Here is a 21,581-nt window from a genome sequence, read left to right as displayed (position 1 = left end):
CTCATCTTTTACAGTATGTAGGAGAACTTGCACAATTGGTGGCTGACTACTTTTTTGCCAAACACATACACACACACACACGTATTCACACATACATACATACATACATACATACATACATATATATATATGTGTGTGTGTGTATATATATATATATGTGTGTGTGTGTATATGCGTATATACTGTATATATATCCATACATATGTGTAAATATATATACATACACAGACATATATAGTATATACACATACACACACATAAATATATATTTATAAACTATATATATGTGCATATATATGTGTGTGTATATATATATATATATATATATATATATATATACATACATATGTATGTGTATATATCCTAGCCATCAATCCAATTTCTACCATATATAAACATATATATATATATATATATATATATATATATATATATATATATATATATATATATGTAGTTTGTAGGTGACCAAATACTTATCTATAATATAAATATTTAAAAAAAGGCCTTTTGAACAAATAACCGCTCGAGTGCTATTTATTGTTTTACTCATTGTTGCTTTATTGCATCATTATTCGTGATTCTTAAAGGCTCCTTTTATGCTTATTCGTGTATGAAGCAAGTCTAAATACATACTGTATAATACATCGTCCTCATCCACCCATAAATGTGTAATAGTGTAGGAATGTGAGTAGTTAATAAATAGACTAAGTGTGTGTGTTTTAACTCATAGCTTTATTACGTCCTTTGTATTATAATGGTACTCATGTTGCTATTTTAAGAACCCTCTTAGATTTGGCAGGAGGTATATAAAAGAGCGTGGACCCCGCCCACCTTTCTGTGGACCCGCCCCCTGCACTGACAAGTATTATGAAAGAGATATCCTCTTGAGGAGCCCAAACATCAGCAGCCCTCAACTGTTTCACCACTCTTCTAAAAGAGGCACTTCAAAAGAGACTTAAAGGCATTCTCATCTTTTTTTTTAATTTTTTTACATCTTGAGTTGGAATTGTTTGTGTTTTTTTTTTAAAAAGGGACACTTGGACATGATGGCATCGAGGCAAATATCAGAAAAGGAGCCAAACATTGAGTTATTTGTCAAGGTCAGTGTTTCCAGTTTTGAGTGTGGAAGAATAACTGAAACGTGTTCCTTGATGTAAAAAAAGTAAAAAACCCTAATAGTACAATATAATAACAGAAAAAAAACGTAATAGTACAATATCTACTGTAACATGTATTTTTTTTACAAATTTGATAAAATCAATCAATTTCAAATAGTGCTTTTCAACAAAACTCAAAATGATTTCTTACAGTAACATTTGCATACAGGAGTCAAGTTGAAGCATTGCAAGAAACAACTCAATATTAATATTGTAATAATATATATGTATATATATATATATATATATATATATATATATACATATATATATAAATTATTAATTTCATATAGCGCTTACCAAAATTTAAAGACACTTAAACAAAAAAACATTTAAGTAATGCCTATTTACTGTAAATCCCAAGCATTTTAATAGTAGCCCTAGAGAAAAGAAAATATATATTACTACATTTTTATGAACATATTTTTATTGTAATTTTTCTAAGTGAATTTAAATTCAAACAAATGACTTGAAAATTTAAATTTGTCACACAATTTTTTTTTCATTTTATTTGCTTAGATTTTTGTATTGTTTTTATTTAGGACAAATTAAAAAAAACTTGACTTTTTGTAATCTTATGTAACAAAGTATTTCTCTCAAAATTGTTCACGATTGGGGGAAAATAAGGCTGCATAATATGTAATGTTCTATTCATTATAAGAACCTAGCAGAAGTCAGGCTTTGTTTTGATTACACGTTGCCCTACAGATGTTCTCATGTGCGTTCCCGTCAGCCGAGGGTCACACCACATGTGTTGTCGTTTTATCAGAGCGCATGCATGGCTCGTTCTTATCGCAGCCCAGAAAGAAAGTGAGTAGAGAGCACGCAGGCTGGCCCAAAGACTCGTGCAGGAAGGCGGGCACACCCACTGGCTATACAGGCTGTGAAAGAGAGAGCCTGGTTTGTGAACCAAAACAGAGGTTTCTATACAGCATGGGAGGTGTGTGGGGGGGTCACAGGAGTGCTGAGAGAGGTGGGGAACACCCTGGAACATCATTCTGCACAACACATTGCCCTTTTTTGTTACATTTCGCTACTTTAACGGAGAGTTGCATGGGAGGGGCTCACGTTGTTTCTTCATTAGGTCATCCATGTGTGACGGTGACCTCAGCTCTTTTTAAAAACACCTAACATGAAGTCATTTTCTCTGTATTAGTAATAAACACCAATAAATGACATGACAGTATTTTTACTCCAAAAATGCACTCCAAATTAATGAACGCCATACTGTAGGTCCTTGTTTATCGCGGTTAACTGGTTCTATGCCTGAGCATAGCAAACAAATTCACGCTAAATGGTACAATTTTCATTAAAGGCCTACTGAAACCCACACTACTGACCACACAGTCTGATAGTTTATATATCAATGATGAAATCTTAACATTGCAACACATGTCAATACGGCCTTTTTAGTTTACTGAATTGCAATTTTAAATTTTGCGCATAGTATCCTGTTGAAAACTTTGCGGTATGATGATGCGTATGATGATGCGTATGATGATGCGTGCGCGTGACGTGACAGATTGTAGCGGACATTTTGTTCCAGCCCTGATGCCAGCTATTAGTCGTCTGCTTTAATTGCATAATTACACAGTATTCTGGACTTCTGTGTTGCTGAATTTTTTGCAATTTGTTCAATTAATAATGGAGACGTCAAAGAAGAAAGACGTAGGTGGGAAGCGGTGTATTGGGGCTGCCTTTAGCAACACAAACACAGCCGGTGGTTCCTTGTTCACATTCCCGAAAGATGACGATAAAGCTTTACTATGGAACAGAGCGGTCAAGCGAACATGGTTCCCTACCACATGTCAACCGGCAGGTTTCGATGAGAAAATTGTGGTAATAAGTCGGCTCTTACCGTAGACATGAACGGAGAGCTTGCGTCGTTCCTCGTGCACCTGTCAAAGAGGCAGCTGCAGACTCTCTTGCCTCCTCCGACCGGCCGCCCCTGAACATGGGATGCTTCCATCGTGGAGGAGGGGGGGAAAAAAATCTCAGCCCGGCCCCAACTGCTGCCTTCGTCGCGCCTCGTCGAGAAATGTGGCTTCCCTCAGAGACACTGGCGGTCACCACACCTGTGGCCACATCCCTCCCACTTTCAGATACGACCATATAATCTCACTAAAACACTAGTAACACAATAAGCAGATAAGGGATTTTCAAGAATTATCCTAGTAAATGTGTCTAATAACATCTGAATCGCTCCCACTGCCCTCGTCTTTTTTAAATTTATTTTAATTTATTAATTTATTTTTCTAGTCCTTCACTTTCACTTTCCTCATCCACGAATCTTTCATCCTCGCTCAAATTAATGGGGGAACCGTCGCTTTCTCGGTCCTAATCGCTCTCGCTGCTGGTGGCCATGATTGTAAACAATGTGAGGATCTCCACAACCCGTGACATCAGGCGCAAATTGTCTGCTACTTCCGGTACAGGCAAGGCTTTTTCTATTAGCGACCAAAAGTTGGGAACTTTATCGTCAATGTTCTGCGACAATCTGTCACTTCATTTCTGTTGGTTTTCCTTGTTTTTGCATTTACTTCCATCAGTGCTCTTATTTTGTTATATTTCCTATTGGTTCCACGGAGCACTGTTTCTCCTCACTTGCCGTTGATTGGCAGCCGGTCCACACCTGCTGCCAATCAACATATATCTATTTATGTTTTCACTCGAGCACTCCTCGGTGCTTGAAGATAATTCGATGTTTGGAATTTCTCTTTGCAAGACTGCTTCATGTTTTTCTTTGATGATCATCAAAGTCATCTTATCTGCTCTCCTGGGTTCTTGCATCTCGGGGAAACTAAACGGCAGTCATGCATTTTCCTCACAAAATCCTTTCAGCAACAATATGGCAATATCGTGAAATGATCAAGTATGACACATAGAATGGACCTGCTATCCCCGTTTGAATAAGAAAATATAATTTCAGTAGGCCTTTTAATCAAATATGTTCACAGCTAAAGCAAAACAAAAGTGATATACAGTAGAGGCCAAAAGTTTGGACACACCTTCTCAATCAAATGTTTTTTTGTTTTTTTTTCATGACTATTTACATTTTAGATTGTCACTGAAGGCCTCAAAACTATGACACATGTGAAGTGCAAACCATTTCAGGTGACTACCTCTTGAAGCTCTTCGATAGAATGCCAAGAGTGTGCAAAGCACTAATCGGAGCAAAGGGTGGCTATTTTGAAGAAACTACAATATAAAACAGGTTTTCAGTTATTTCACCTTATTTTGTTAAGTACATAACTCCACATGTGTTCAGTCATAGTTGTGATGCCTTTAGTGACAATCTACAATGTAAATAGTCATGAAAATAAAGACAACGCATTGAATGAGAAGGTCTCCTAACTTTTGGCCTGTACTGTATATATATACACACACGTATATACATACACACACATGCATCAGCGCCCAAACGCACACAACCTCAGAACCACATCTGGAGCTTCAACAAGCAGGCCTTACTGCCGAAACAGAAGGCCTCCTACCCGGGTTTATGTCTTGGAAAGTGAGCTTCGAAGCAGGAAGGGATATAACCGTTTCCTCTTGATGCATTTATGCGGCAGGCCGGCCATGACGGCGAGAACTTGGGCAACTGTCCCTTCTGCCAGAGGCTCTTCATGGTGCTGTGGCTGAAAGGAGTCAAGTTCACCGTGACCACTGTTGACATGAGGAAGTAAGTGACCCCCCGGCCCCCCTTCGTCTTCACAAGCACCTCTATTAAAGACGCACACGTTGTTGTTTTTTGTCATAGCGCAAAACGTTTCACACCGCCGGGCACAAAGAGCCGTGTGTTGCCTCCGAACAAATCATTGTGTGAACTTCTCAGGGTCATTACTGGCGGGAAAACAGGAAACTTTTCATGAATTCATGTTTTCAGTGGAGGGGCATTCTTGTTACACACATTTTATGCTGTTAAACTAATATTTTCCACCTTGAAGCCTTTGTTCTGCTAGAAGATATACAAACCCCGTTTCCATATGTGTTGGGAAATTGTGTTAGATGTAAATACAAACGGAATACAATGATTTGCAAATCCTTTTCAACCCATATTCAGTTGAATATGCTACAAAGACAACATATTTGATGTTCAAACTGATAAAAAAAATGTTGGGCAAATAATCATTAACTTTAGAATTTGATGCCAGCAACACGTGACAAAGAAGTTGGGAAAGGTGGCAATAAATACTGATAAAGTTGAGGAATGCTCATCAAACACTTATTTGGAACATCCCACAGGTGTGCAGGCTAATTGGGAACAGGTGGGTGCCATGATTGGGTATAAAAGCAGCCTCCCAAAAAATGCTCAGTCTTTCACAAGAAAGGATGGGGCGAGGTACACCCCTTTGTCCACAACAGCGTGAGCAAATAGTCAAACAGTTTAAGAACAAAGTTTCTCAAAGTGCAATTGTAAGAAATTTAGGGATTTCAACATCTATGGTCCATAATATCAAAAGGTTCAGAGAATCTGGAGAAATCACTCCACGTATGCGGCATGGCCGGAAACCAACATTGAATGATCGTGACCTTCGATTCCTCAGACGGCACTGTATCAAAAACCGACATCAATCTCTAAAGGATATCACCACATGGGCTCAGGAACACTTTAGAAAACCATGGTCACTAAATACAGTTCATCGCTACATCTAGTAGTGCAAGTTAAAGCTCTGCAATGCAAAGCGAAAGCCATTCATCAACAACATCCGGAAATGCCGCCGGCTTCTCTAGGCCCGAGATCCTCTAAGATGGACTGATGCAAAGTGGAAAAGTGTTCTGTGGTCTGACGAGTCCACATTTCAAATTGTTTTTGGAAATATTCAACATCGTGTCATCCGGACCAAAGGGGAAGCGAACCATCCAGACTGTTATCGACGCAAAGTTCAAAAGCCAGCATCTGTGATGGTATGGGGGTGCATTAGTGCCCAAGGCATGGGTAACTTACACATCTATGAAGGCACCATTAATGCTGAAATGTACATACAGGTTTTGGAACAACATACGCTGCCATTTAAGCGCCATCTTTTTCATGGACGCCCCTGCTTATTTCAGCAAGATAATGCCAAGCCACATTCAGCACGTGTTACAACACCGTTGCTTCGTAAAAAAACAGTGCGGGTACTTTCCTGGCCCGGCTTTAGTCCAGACCTGTCTCCCATCGAAAATGTGTGGCGCATCATGAAGCGTAAAATACGACAGCGGAGACCCCGGACTGTTGAACGACTGAAGCTCTACATAAAACAAGAATGGGAAAGAGTTCCACTTTCAAAGCTTCAGGAATTAGTTTCCTCAGTTCCCAAACATTTATTGAGTGTTGTTAAAAGAAAAGGTGATGTAACACAGTGGTGAACATGCCCTTTCCCAACTACTTTGGCACGTGTTGTAGCCATGAAATTCTAAGTTAATTATTATTTGCACAAAAAATAAAGTTTATGAGTTTGAACATCAAATATGTTGTATTTGGAGTGCATTTAACTGAATATGGGTTGAAAAGGATTTGCAAATTATTGTATTCCGTTTATATTTACATATAACACAATTTCCCAACTCATATGGAAACGGGGTTTGTACACACAATGAGCTCACCCTGTTTCCTTAGATTAATAATATCTATGCACTTTCATTATTTTCTCTACTTTAATTTGGTACGTGACAAAAAAATTCCAATGCAAAATATCGAAAACAATTTTTTTATAAAAAGCTTAAAATGATACTTGAACCACTATACTAGGCCAAATATTAAGGGAGCTACACATTTTTGAAAATCAATACTGCTTTTTTGTCCCGGATTATCTATTAAGACAGTGATTGTCAAACTTTTTTCACCTAGTACCATCACGTAGGGCCGGGCGATATGTCCTTTTTTTAATATCTCGATATTTTTAGGCCTTGTCACGATATATGATATATATCTCCATATTTTGCCTTAGCCTTGAATGAACACTTGATGCATATAATCACAGCCGTATGATGATTCTATGTGTCTACATGAGAATTATTGTTCATACTGCATTAATATATAGTCATTTTAAACTTTCGTGCAGAGAGGGAAATCACAACTAAGTCAATTGACCAAAAGTGTATTATTAAACAGTTATTAAGCAGTGGCACAAACATTCATGTCATTTCAAAACAGAAAGTGCAATATTGTCAGAAACATTTTAAAACAAGCTATGAGTGCACTTTTGTGCATGATGTCACTAAGATGACATATCAAAACGACACTAAATTAAAGTGCACTTATTGTACAGACGCCAGTAAAATAGTTTAAAACAAATAAAGTGCACTTTTGTGCATGAGGTCAAACAAGATATTTCAATAAGTGTCAAATAAAAATGAGCTACGTAATAGGAAATCAAATAGTGTATGTCCTTCACTATGTGGTAGGTTCCTGCAGACATTATCTCCTTTTGTTGTTGACTATTTTTTTCATGCGGTGTACCTCGGCATTTTGTTGGTGTGGCACCTAACGGAGTTTCAAACACTTTTCATTCTTCAGCGGGTGACTTTTCAAATGAAGCTACATATTAGCAGTAATGCTTCTTTTTGTAGCAACACTTTTGCCCCACACTTGAAAAATTACGGTTGTCTGCTCGACATATTCCCACTTGAAGCCAAACAACCGCCAGACGATGGACCCCCTGCTGTTTTTCTTGGAAATTCATTCTTCCTTCATTTGTTAGCAGATTCGCACCGTCTTTCTCTCGTATTACCACTCGCACCACAGCTAACGTTACCCATGCCGCTACCTCTCTGCTCTGCAAGGGCGTATACGTATGTAAGAAGGTGCGCTTGTTTCACATCTCTGTGAGAAGGAGAGACAACAAAGAGTGAGAAACACCTGTAGTTTAATGCCCGCAGCTAAAAGCAACTGCGTGAGAACCTATACTCCAATATCACGATATAGTCCTTTTGTATATCGCACAGAGACAAACCCGCGATATATTGAGTATCTCGATATATCGCCCAGCTCTACCACCACGGAAAAAACTTGCCTCCAAGTACCACCATAATGACAAACATTAAAACACAGTAGCATAGTATGTCTAAGTATTCATTAAAAAAAAAAAGACGGATGTTATACTTAAGTGTATTTGATATTTTTGGCCACTGTAACATTAAACACAGTTTGAACAGTAACACTGTTTGAATATTTAATTAACAGGTTCTTTGGCGTACTACTAGACGGTGAACTTAAGTTCATTGCTCCCTTAATTTAAAATAAAATAAAAAAGTAATAAATGCATTAGAGTGAAGTAACTCAAACAAAATCACGATGAAAAAAAAATTAAATATTTTGTTTTTAAAAACTAATCAGTCAAGTATCAACGTTACACTTATAAAAAATAACTCTAACTCTCATATTTCCTGTAATTTTCAAATAGGGTTTTAGAGGGAATAAATATGCATTAGTATGATACTATTTGACATACTTGCCAACCTTGAGATCTCCGATTTCGGGAGGTGGGGGCGTGGTTGGAGGCGTGGTTGGAGGCGTGGCCGGGGGAGGGCGTGGTTGGGGGCGTGGTTAAGAGGGGAGGAGTATATTTACAGCTAAATTCACCAAGTCAAGTATTTCATATATTAAAAACTTATATATATATATATATATATATAAGTAATACTTGACTTTCAGTGAATTCTAGCTATGTATATATATATTTATTTATTTATTTATTTTATTATATATACATATACATATATCTATGTATAAATAAAATAAATACTTGAATTTCAGTGTTTATTTATTTACACACACATAACACTCATCTACATATATATATATATATATATATATATAAATAGATAAGTAATACTTGACTTTCAGTGAATTCTAGCTATGTATATATATATATTTATTTATTTATTTTATTATATATACATATACACACACACACACATATATATATATATATATATATACATATATATATATATATATATATATATGTATAAATAAAATAAATACTTGAATTTCAGTGTTTATTTATTTACACTTTCACACACACATAACACTCATCTACTCATTGTTGAGTTAAGGGTTGAATTGTCCATCCTTGTTTTTCTAACCATATGCATGTACAGTAGATGGCAGGATTGTCCTGTTTAAGAGTGTCACAACATTGCTGTTTACGGCAGACGAACTGCTTTACTGTAGACGAAAACGGACTGCTGTTGTTGTGTGTTGTTACTGCGCTGGAAGGAGGTTAATGAAACTGCCTAACAATAAACCCACATAAGAAACCAATAACTCACCCTCGATCATTCTACAGTTATAACGTCATTGGGCAGACATGGGAAAGCGGACGTGAAAACAGGCTGTCGACACTTCACTCAGGTCCGCATGGAGCTCGAGGGGGTGTGGCCTCCAGCTCCGCCTGAATTTCGGGAGATTTTTGGGAATAAATTAGTCCCGGGAGTTTTCCGGGAGAGGCGCTGAATTTCGGGAGTCTCCCGGAAAATCCGGGAGAGTCGGCAAGTATGCTATTTGACCATAGCAGTGAATTTTTACACACGTTTGTGTTTGTTCGAGGCAAGGGGGTGCCAGCAGCCACGATGGCTGCTGCAGCCTAACAAAAGATACTTCAAGGATGCTCAAAAACCACGGTCGGATGATTCGACTAGCTTCATATTTCAGGATTATACAGACAAATATGTATACAAACAATGTTCGTATTAACGGCGTTCTAAATGCCTTTACTTTCCCATGTAACAAGCAACCTAATTACTTTTAGGTTCGTTACAATGCCGTTAGCGATAGCGTTATGTAATGTGGCATGCTACTTTTGATGTGGTTTTATGCCAACAAGACAGCATCATAGGTGAAGCAAGTTCAATGCAGGAAATTAATTTTTACTCAAAAATAAACAAGCAACACTTGAAATAAAATAGGAAGAGACACCATCACACTGAGACAGCAGACAACAAAGGGAATTATGCACAACAAACCAATGATTGAAGTGGCAAACTTGCCATCCAAACAATACACCGTTTGTTGACAAGACGATATGACTGCCATTTAAGCCCATTCAATCTTCATTAAGCAGAGTAAACACAATTCGGTGTCACAAGCAGGCGTCAAAGCAGACAAAGTGCGCTGCTAACTGCTAAAGCTAAAAAACACTATGTTGAAACAGGCATCGCATTTTAAAAGCATACACAAATTGCACGCTTATATTAAACATCTTTAAATTGCATATGCAAGATATTTAAAGTTGTTTTTTCAAGTAACGTAAAAATTACATTTCCTTGTAGTTAAAGACGTTTATTAAAGAATAATTATATTAGTAATTCAATTACTTGTTTGGTAGAGTAAAGAGTCACTATAACTAATCACTTTTTAAAAAGTTATTTTCAGAACACTGTATACAAACGTTAGAAACTAAAAAAATTAAAACATACTTCCGAGTTTTAAAAAGTAATTTTCAGAGTACTGTATACAAACGTTAGAAACAAAAGAAATAAAAACATACTTCCGGGTATAATTTCGTACGATCTTAAGATGTACAATTTTGTGTGTTGAATTAAACCCGTACAGTACTACGTCGAGACACAGTTGGGAAAGGTAAACTATGTTATCAACCAATGTGCTTTTCAATTGGTCCTAAAATAACCCCAAAACGCAGCAAACAATGACACGCATCGCAAACCGCCTCGTTCTGGTCAGCAGTTGATTGTCGCGTACCTACTTTAATGGTGTCATGAAGTACAAGCCTGGAGGGAAAGTGGGAGAAATATGTGTGTGTGCAGCAAACTGGTCAAGTTAACTTTCAGTTTCAATACCCAAACCTAGGTGGGCATAAACATGAGACAAGCGACCATTTTAGAGATTGCTTTGACCTTTTGATAGTCTCAGTGCTGGTATTGCTAGGGCTGACTTCAATTCTAGTCAACTTGGAATAAAAGGATCTGGGTGGACCCTTCCCTGTTAAAAAGGGAGGGTCCTAACAATACCAAAAACAATTAATCTTCATCCTTTGACAGGAAACCTGCAGAGCTGAAGGACTTGGCCCCCGGCGCCAACCCTCCTTTCTTGCTCTACAACGGCACCCTCAAGACCGACTTCATCAGAATAGAGGAGTTTCTCGAGCAAACTCTCGCGCCTCCCAGGTATCGTGTCCGCCACTAAGCCGCTGACCTCCCCCAAGGTCAAACAAACTGAACAGGAAATGTGTTACATTTGTGTTTGTCGGTGCAGCTGTTTGACCAACTATACTTGTAACATTTTGTATTACTGTAATCCCACATGACTCAACCAGTGAACATTTACCAAAGTATTTAATTAAAAATACAAGTAGATATTGTTAATGTACTTTTACTTACAATTAGTTTTCTACATTTGAAACACTTCCTTGTGGTCTACATAACATGAAATAGTGGTGCTTTGGTCAATATCTTGCATTCTGTATGTTATGTTTGGAGACCGTTTTCAAGCCGCTTTCTTATGTCTCTTGGTCTTATTTACGTGCCTCCACTTCGACTGCGTCTTCTCCCCGTCATCCATGTTGTAGATTTTGCGCGTCCATAGCGAGTCTAACGGATTAAGTTTGTACTATACACTACTTTGTATTGAAAATGTGAATATACAGTAGGGAAGGACCCATTCCTGGGTGGATCTCGTGTGAGAAGAAGGCATTTTGCAATGATTATTCTTTTAGCGATGTAGACGACGTCCAGGAAACCCACAATGCGTCTACTTGGCCACATTTGGACAAATGTATGCATCTGGATAAAACATTTGTTTGAGTTGTTTACCATATAAGCCTAAAATCAAAACTGTTCTGGAGTTGCCAGGCCAGGCATATTTCGCAGGAGAAATGCTGCCCAAAATGTATGCTGAAGTGAGGCAGATCATAGCCGCACAATTAAGTCGGCGCTGACCAGAACCGTACGTGTGTGACAGTCCATTACATAATTGCCTGAGAATTAAAAAGTGCCTGTCTGCAAATTTATTTTTTCATCTGAGTTGGATACATTTTTGTAATTTTTGCACTGCTATGTTATTGTGAATGTGAGTGTGAATGTTGTCTATCTGTGTTGGCCCCGCGATGAGGTGGCGACTTGTCCAGAGTTTACCCCGCTTTACGCCCGAATGCAGCTGAGATAGGCTCCAGCGAAACCCCCGCGACCCAGAAAAGGGACAAGCTGTAGAAAATGGATAGATGGATGGATGTTATTTATTTTACGTAGGAAGAAAATGTTTCTATGTTATTTATGTTATGTAATTCTGTGCTACTTAAAGTTTATTTTCTGTGCTGTTAATACCCATCTTGACTAACTGGGTTGAAGACTGTTTATAGTACAGTTGTCATTCACTTCAATTTCAGTGAATCTTGCCAAAAATGAATATATTTATATGTATACCTTCACCGGAAACTATATCAAGATATATATCGGATATCGAGTTTCAGTAAAAATATATTGAAATATCCTTTTTTGTCCATTTCGCCCAGCCCTAATGTGTGTAGTAAGCATGCAGCGTTTCTCAGTTCCGTGACCTCGGTGCTCTTGCAACCGCAATAACGCAACCAGTCAGTTCAACAAAAGTCAACAACTGGTGTGTGTCCCTGAGAGACAGGGAAGGAGTTTGTTGCGTCTTCGCTCCACCGTCCTCTGGGTGAGTCTTAAAGCAACAACCTTGTCACATCGCTTGCAGCCAACGAAAACAATCCAGATTAGAATGTTTGTGTTTGGGCGAGCGGAAATACATTTTAACTTTTCAGTCTATTTCTGGTGCTCATATTCATCATACACCACCATCAGAGCAGCCTGCATCTCCAAGAGGTTATGATAATCTGGTGCGCCGTATGGTCCAGAAAATACGGTATATTAAAATCAAACATTTGATCTGAGCGTGCTTTAAATTGTTGCCCTTTTAATTTTGCTTTTCAGACAGGTACTTTACTGATGCTGGACTTAAAAATTTAACACTTCGTGGGTTCCCTCCGGGTACTCCGGCTTCCTCCCACTTCCAAAGACATGCACCTGGGGATAGGTTGATTGGCAACACTAAATTGGCCCTAGTGTGTGAATGTGAGTGTGAATGTTGTCTGTCTATCTGTGTTGGCCCTGCGATAAGGTGGCGACTTGTCCAGGGTGTACCCTGCCTTCCGCCCGATTGTAGCTGAGATAGGCGCCAGCGCCCCCCGCGACCCCGAAAGGGAATAAGCGGTAGAAAATGGATGGATGGATGGACATAGATGTGCCCAATAATGGCTTTTTTGCCGATATCCGATATTCCGATATTGTCCAACTCTTAATTACCGATACCGATATATACAGTCGTGGAATTAACACATTATTATGTCTAATTTTGTTGTGATGCCCCACAGGATCCAGTAAACAATGTAACAAGGTTTTTAAAATAAATCAACTCAAGTTATGGAAAAAAATGCCAACATGGCACTGCCATATTTATTATTGAAGTCACAAAGTGCATTATTTTTTTTAACATGCCTCAAAACAGCAGCTTGGAATTTGGGACATGCTCTCCCTGAAAGAGCATGAGGAGGTTGAGGTGGGCAGGGTTGGGAGGGCGGGGTTAAGGTGGGAGGGGTGTATATTGTAGCGTCCCGGAAGAGTTAGTGCTGTAAGGTGTTCTGGCTATTTGTTCTGTTGTGTTTATGTTGTGTTACGGTGCGGAGGTTCTCTCGAAATGTGTTTGTCATTCTTGTTTGGTGTGGGTTCACGGTGTGGCGCATATTTGTAACATTTTTAAAGTTGTTTATACGGCCACCCTCAGTGTGACCTGTATTGCTTTTGACCAAGTATGCCTTGCATTCACTTGTGTGTGTGAAAAGCCGTAGATATTATGTGACTGGACCAGCACACAAAGGCAGTCCCTTTAAGGTTTATTGGCGCTCTGTACTTCTCCCTACATCCGTGTACACAGCGGCGATTTAAAGTCATAAATTTTACTTTTTGAAACCGATACCGATAATTTCCGATATTACATTTTAAAGCATTTATCGGCCGATAATATCGGACTGCCGACATCTCTACTTTTACATGAGTAGAATATTTGAGTTACACATTTGATTTATTACTTATTTTGTAATAATTGTGTTTAAAATCGCCTAAAATATTTGCATATGACTAACTGACCAAAACACAGAGGTGGTTTTTAGAAATAAAATAAATAAGACTGATTTCCACAACAACAAAAAAGACTATGTCCTTGTTATGTTTTTGTTACATCACCACCTACTGGTCTGCCATGCATATTACAGCCATTTCTATCATTTTGTAGGGGAAACCCCGAGGGACTCCGCCGTTGTTTTACTCGGTGCAGTCTCATGTAAGAGTAGTCAACTAATAAAGTACTCTCAGCATAATACAGTGCAGTTGTACATGTAACACGCTAGGGCTGATTGTTGAGACGAGTGAAGATTATGTCACTGGGTGTGAGTTTTCCTCGCTCTTATGTGGGCCTACCAAGGATGTCATAGTGGTTTGTGTTGTGGTTTGCACATCCCTTTGAGACACTAGTGATTTAGGGCTATATAATTAAACATTGATTGATTGATATTAGTAGCCAGAAGTAGGTACACTATGGAGCCTAAGGTGTGTATAAAAGTGTATTTTAAATATGTATACTGTATTTTTCGGACTACAAATCGCAGTTTTTGTCATAGTTTGGCCCCGGGGGTGTGACTTATACTCAGGAGCAACTTATGTGTGAAATTATTAACACATTACCGTAAAATATCAAATAATATTATTTAGCTCATTCACGTAAGAGACTAGACATATAAGATTTCATGGGATTTAGCAATTAGGAGTGACAGATTGTTTGGTAAACGTATAGTATGTTCTATATGTTATAGTTATTTGAATGACTCTTACCATAATATGTTACATTAACTCACCAGGCACCTTCTCAGTTGGTTATTTATGCGTCATATAACGTGCATTTATTCAGCCTGTTGTTCACTATTCTTTATTTATCTTAAAGGCCTACTGAAATAAGATTGTCTTATTTAAACGGGAATACCAGGTCCATTCTATGTGTCATACTTGATTATTTTGCGATATTGCCATATTTTTGCTGAAAGGATTTAGTAGAGAACATCCACGATAAAGTTTGCAACTTTTGGTCGCTAATAGAAAAGCCCTGCTTTTACCGGAAGTATGTGCGCGTGACGTCATGAGTTGCAGGGCTCCACACATATTCACATTGTTTATAATGGGAGCCACCAGCAGTAAGAGCAATTCGGACCGCGAAAGCGACAATTTCCCCATTAATTTGAGCGAGGATGAAAGATTCGCGAATTAGGATATTGATAGTGAAGGACTAGAAAGAAAAAAAAAAGCGACGGCTCCAGGCGGCGGCAGTGTGAGCGTTAAAGATGTAATTAGACACATTTACTAGGATAATTCTGGCAGATCCCTTATCTGCTTATTGTTTTAATAGTGTTTTAGTGAGATTTTAAAGATTGCAAAGACATACCTCGAGTTCGGATGGCTGCGATGAACACACAGTGTCACAGGGAGAAGCCGAAGAGCCAAGCACACAGCTGCCTTTTTTGACAGCTGCGAATAATCCACTGATGTCTCCGGTTAGATATATATCACAATTTCCCCATCCAAAAACATGCTGGTTGACGTAGAGAAAACATGTTCGCTTGACCGCTCTGCTTCACAACAAACAAAGAAACACCGGCTGTGTCCGGTGCTAAAGGCAGCTGCAATCCACCGCTTTCCACCAACAGCATTGTTTTTTATAGTCTCCATTATTAAATGAACAAATTGCAAAAGATTCAGCAACACAGATGTCCAAACAGTGTGTAATTACGGCATGAACAGAGACGACTTTTAGCCGTGTTTGGAGCTGCGCTAATTCCAATCTGTGACGTCACGCGTAGGCGTCATCATTCCGCGACGTTTTCAACAAGAAACTCGCGGGAAATTTAAAATTGCAATTTAGTAAACTAAAAAGACCATATTGGCATGTGTTGAAATGTTAATATTTCATCATTGATACATAAACTATCAGACTGCGTGGTCGGTAGTAGTGGCTTTCAGTAGGCCTTTACATTGCCTTTCAAATGTCTATTGTTGGTGTTGGGTTTTATCAAATACATTTACCCAAAAAATGCGACTTATACTCCAGTGCGACTTATATATGTTTTTTTTCTTCTTTATTGTGCATTTTTGGCAGGTGCGACTTATACCCCAGAACGACTTATATCCCAGAGCGACTATACTCCGAAAAATGCGGTACACAGTACAGGCCACATGTTTGGACACACCTTCTCGTTCAATACGTGTTCTTTTTTTCATGACTATTTATATTGTAGATTGTCACTGAAGGCATCAAAACTATGAATGAACTCATGTAGTGTTATGTACTTAAAAAAAAAGGTGAAATAACTAAAAACGTGTTTTGTATGATAGTTTCTTCAAAATAGCCACCCTTTGCTCGGATTACTACTTTGCACACTCTTGGCATTCTCTGGATGAGCTTCAAGAGGTAGTCACCTAAATGGTTTTCACTTCACAGGTGCCATAGTTTCGATGCCCTCAGTGACAATCTACAATCTAAATAGTCATGAAAACAAAGAAAACGCATTGAAATGAGAAAGTGTGTCCAAACTTTTGGCCTGTATTGTATATTAAACAATTAGACATTTTTATACATACATACTGTCACGATCCGCCACCGGATCAGACACATGTTTTTTTTCTTGAGTCTTTTGTGTGTTTTGATTATTTTTGGACTCTTCCGATCCCTTAGTTTAAGCACTTCCTGTTTCATCTTGTCACCATGGTTACTTGATTTGTTCCACCTGCTATGCTTTATACGCACACCTGTTGGCAATTGTTGGCTTCAGTATTTAAACCTGCATTCTACCTCAGTTTGTCCTTGGTTCGTAGTTTGCTTCCTGCAACTATCACGTTTGCTTCTCTGCTTTATATACCCTTGCTAAGTTACGCCTTAGCTTCCGCACTATTTTGGACTCCTTGCTAAGTATTAGCATTGGGCTTTCGTGCGTAGGCACGCATGTTCTTTTCCTTTTGTACCAGTGTTATTTTATCCTTTTGTATTTAAACTAGCTCTTACCTGCAAATCCTGCTTGTCCGGGTCCTTTTGCATCTTGGGGTGACACCTCGCGCATCACGATGCGTTTCAGACGTGACACATACATACATACATACATACATACATACATACATACATACATACATACAATAAACAGTTGACAATTATTCAAGTTGCTGAGTCCAGAGTTCAAAAGTGGAAGGGAAAAAAGTATAGTAGATCCAATGAAGGGACAAAAAAAAGAGGTAACATATCTCCTACCGTGAAGTGGTGCGTAGGTAGATCGCCATCATTTTCAGAAGAAAATCACCAAAGATAAAATCGGACCTAAACAGGTTCAAAAACACAAATTAACACTCAAATATACTTATATAACAGTCAACAAAATAATGAAATTGTTCAACAATCATTGCTACATTTTACTCAGCAATATCAAAAGAAATGATTCCATGATTCTCGCCATCATGGACAATCCTGCCCACCCACTCCACCAGACAATTAAGGGACAGTGGAGCTCATTCTCCAACAGGCTCCTTCTTCCGCTTGTTCCCAGAGTGTTCGATTCAAAAACTCCTTCATTCCGCACTCCATCCAGCCGTATAATCACTCGCCAAACAGCAATAGATGATATCTGTTTATTACCTGGCCGCTTCTTTGTTAGCTACTTCTCTTTGTTTATAATGTATATTTTCTGCTGAATCTACTCTCTATTTTATGCTGCAGCTGTTACATATACTGCATAGTTTCCCACACATTCATTTATTTGTGGCGGCCCGCCACGAAAGAATTACGGCCGCCACAAATAAAAAATAAAATAAAATAAAAATAAAAAAAAATAAAAATAATAATTATTTATTTATTTACTTTTTCCTGCTTTTGACTAGCTCGACCGCTCATAAAAGCAATGGAACTCTGTCTGTGAATGGAGCTTGTAGTTACATATTATATAAATATGTAAATATTATATAAATATGCATATAAATATGTACATAAAGTGTTGTAATTATATTCCAACTCCGCGTTCTTCTTGGTCATCGCCGCCGCTGCTGCCTCTCCCCCACCCCCTCGCCACCCGACCACACCACCACAAATAGATGCCTGACCTGTGGGAAACACTGTACTGTAATATTGTACAGGGTAATTGGGATTTGTTTTATATTGCTAACAGTCATGGTGAAAAGTTTACATACACTTGTAAAGAACATAATGTCATGGCTTTTTCTAGTTTCCAATAATTTCAACAAATCTTATTTTTTCTTGTTGGTCCACAAAAAACATTCATAAAAAATGAATGGTGGTAAAGGAATGGCTAAATAAGGCTACAATTAAGGTTTTAGAATGGCTTTCTCAAAGTCCTGACTTAAAACCCCATTGAGAACATGTGGACAATGCTGAAGAAACAAGTCCATGTTATAGAACCAACAAATTTATCTGAACTGCACCAGTAACTCTTGGAAACATCATACAGGTTTATATGTGGTTAGAGGGAATATATATTTTCTCATTCTGTTTTGCACACTCTTGGAGTCAACATGTACATGTACATAATGTGTATATACCCCCCCCCCCCCCCCACACACACACACATTTTTTGTATATATAGTTTTTCAAATCACCTGACAAGTATACTGTGTATATGTACATAATTTATCCTTTTTTTTTTTTTTTTTTTACAATTTTTTTAAAAATACATGTTACAGGTTCTATATATTTTATTATTGAATGTATCAAATGTGATGAATATTTAATGGACCACAATGGAAACAAGCCTGTTGGTTTTTTGTTCCATCCATTTGCCTATTTAAAGCATGACATGGATCCAATTCTTTATGTCAATTAACTTCTCAATCAATTTTTGTCAAGAGGAGTGGTCAAAAATAATTAATCCAAAGCTTGCGGATGGCTACCAAAAGCACCTTATTGCAGTGAAACTTGCTAAGGGACATGTAACCAAATATTAACATTGCTGTATGTATACTTTTGACCCAGCAGATTTGATCATATTTTCAGTAGACCCATAAAAAATTCATAAAAGAACCAAACTTCATGTTCTTTTGTGACCAACAAGTATGTGCTCCAATCACTCTATCACAAAAAAAAAAAAGAGTTGTAGAAGTTATTGGAAACTCAAGACAGCCATGACATTATGTCCTTTACAAATGTATGTAAACTGTATACAGTATATAACATGACCAACATCTTTTTAGTTAGATTTCCGAGCAGTGCTCGCAGTTTGTTGAGGGCACGATGTGCACCCTGAACTCCATTGTAAAAATGTGTGCTCCTTACATTTGTGGTTTGTTCTGTTATTTTATGATTAAATCTGCCATGTTCACATTGGTTACATTTATAGTTACGTTACCTGTAAAACGGCTTTTATGGTGTCATTTTGATCATTGTTTTGATTATATTATGATTGTAATATTTGAACTACGGTAAATGGGGATGCAAGGTGGAAGAGGGGTTAGTGTGTCTGCCTGACAATATGAAAGTCCTGGGTTCGATCCTGTGCTCGGGATCTTTCTGTGTCGAGTTTGCATGCTCACCCCGTGACTGCGTGGGTTTCCTCCGGCTACTCCGGCTTCCATCCACCTCCAAAAACATGCACCTGGGTGTTGATTGGCAACACTAAATTGGCCCGAGTGTGTGAATGTGAGTGTGAATGTTGTCTGTGTTGCCCCTGCGATGAGATGGCGACTTGTCCAGGGTGTACCCTCGCCCTCCGCCCAAATGCAGCTGATATAGGCTCCAGCACCCCCCGCGACCCCGAATGGGACAAGTGGTAGAAAATGGATGGATGGATTATATCAGGGGTGTCCAAACTTTTTCCATTTAGGGCCGTAGACTGAAAAATCAAAGCAAGCGGGGTCAATTTTGAAATTTTTTTATTTTAAAAACCAATATAATATATGTATAACCAATATACATTTAGGCCTCCATTTAGGCTTGATCCCGGGGACCCCAAAGGGTCTTGGTCAAAATAATATTACAAATGTGTCATTATTCAGTATTATTTTGTTTTATTATTATTCAAATTTTAAATCTCCAGATCAACATTAGGTCCATCTGTCAATATAATGATTTTAAAGATTTAAGGTGTATGCTCTTTTTGTCAAAGAAAACCTTTTTTTTTTTAATGGAAAAAAACACAAGGGATGCACCCAATATTTTTCTAAAGTGGAATATTTAAGATTATATAATAATTGGAGCATTAAAAAGGTCAATAACTCATAACACCATTGATTTTAATTCATTATTATTTTTTGAGCAATGACAAAAACAAATGACACTAAAATTATTGTGGATCTAAAAGGGTCCTACTTATTAAAGTGTTAAAAATTCAATTATAATTTTTTTTACTGTTTACTTTTAACACAATAATCTCGAGATCAACTTCAGATCTATCTGTCAATTATAAGTTTTATTGTTGTTTATGTTTTTTGTTTGTTCATTTTAGGCCCTTCTTTAAAAAAACAGCTCAGTTTTTTATATGGCAAACACAAAATATGCAACATTCTCCCCAAAAAATATATCTCAAAGTAGAAAATTTAACGTGACGTAATTGGAACCTCGAATAGGTCAATAATTCATAATGACATTGATTTTGATTCATTGTTATTTTTTAAAGAAAGAAATAGCCTGCATGGCAGCTTTGTATTATTAGAGTAAAAATTGCAACATTTTCTTGTTACATTTCACCCGTTTGCTCCTAATTTTTACGTTTTAAAAATGTTTAAATCGTATTTCTAAAATGTGTCGTGGGGATGTTAAAAAATGACCTGCGGGCCGCACTTTGGACACCCCTGGGTTATATATCCATCCATCCATGCATTTGCTACCGCTTATTCCCTTTCGGGGTTGCGGGGGGCGCTGGCGCCTATCTCAGCAACAATCGGGCGGAAGGCGGGGTACACCCTGGACAAGTCGATACTGTATATATAATATGTAAATATTACAGATATGCTATATTTTATATTGTACATTTTTAGTCGACTTTATACCTGCATTACCTTTCCATCCTTTGTAACTGGACTACTGTGTGGAACAATTTCCCTTCTGAATCAATAAAGTTTGTATAAGTTTAGGTACATGACACAATTATGGCCACATTTCACAGAGCAGTATCAAAAATAAATTGCATTCAATAAATTAAATATATTATATACCGGTACATGGATGAAGTACTGGCTGTCCAGAGTCGGGACCCAGGATGGACCGCTCGCCTGTGTATCGGCTGGGGACATCTCTGCGCTGCTGATCCGCCCCCACTTTGGATGGGACTCTCGCTTCTACAGTGGGGCAAAAAAGTATTTAGTCAGCCAGCGATTGTGCAAGTTCTCCCACTTAAAATGATGACAGAGGTCTGTAATTTTCAT

At 38.0% G+C, this 21,581-nt stretch overlaps 1 protein-coding gene across 1 annotated transcript in view; it reads left to right on the top strand.

Moving 5' to 3' along the window:
* Positions 1 to 890: 890 nt before the first annotated feature.
* The window catches only part of clic2 (chloride intracellular channel 2), a 28,838-nt gene continuing 8,147 nt past the window's right edge, over positions 891 to 21,581 (top strand). Inside the window, exons 1-3 of the mRNA XM_061891975.1 lie at positions 891 to 1,103; positions 4,733 to 4,842; positions 11,148 to 11,273. Of these exons, the coding sequence (XP_061747959.1) occupies positions 1,047 to 1,103; positions 4,733 to 4,842; positions 11,148 to 11,273 (293 nt within the window). The 5' untranslated portion in view covers positions 891 to 1,046. The remainder of the gene's footprint in view (positions 1,104 to 4,732; positions 4,843 to 11,147; positions 11,274 to 21,581) is intronic.

The sequence above is a fragment of the Nerophis ophidion genome, linkage group LG29 (genome assembly GCF_033978795.1).
Source record: "Nerophis ophidion isolate RoL-2023_Sa linkage group LG29, RoL_Noph_v1.0, whole genome shotgun sequence".
NCBI lineage: Eukaryota > Metazoa > Chordata > Actinopteri > Syngnathiformes > Syngnathidae > Nerophis > Nerophis ophidion.
This window is presented reverse-complemented; position numbering and strand designations above follow the sequence as displayed.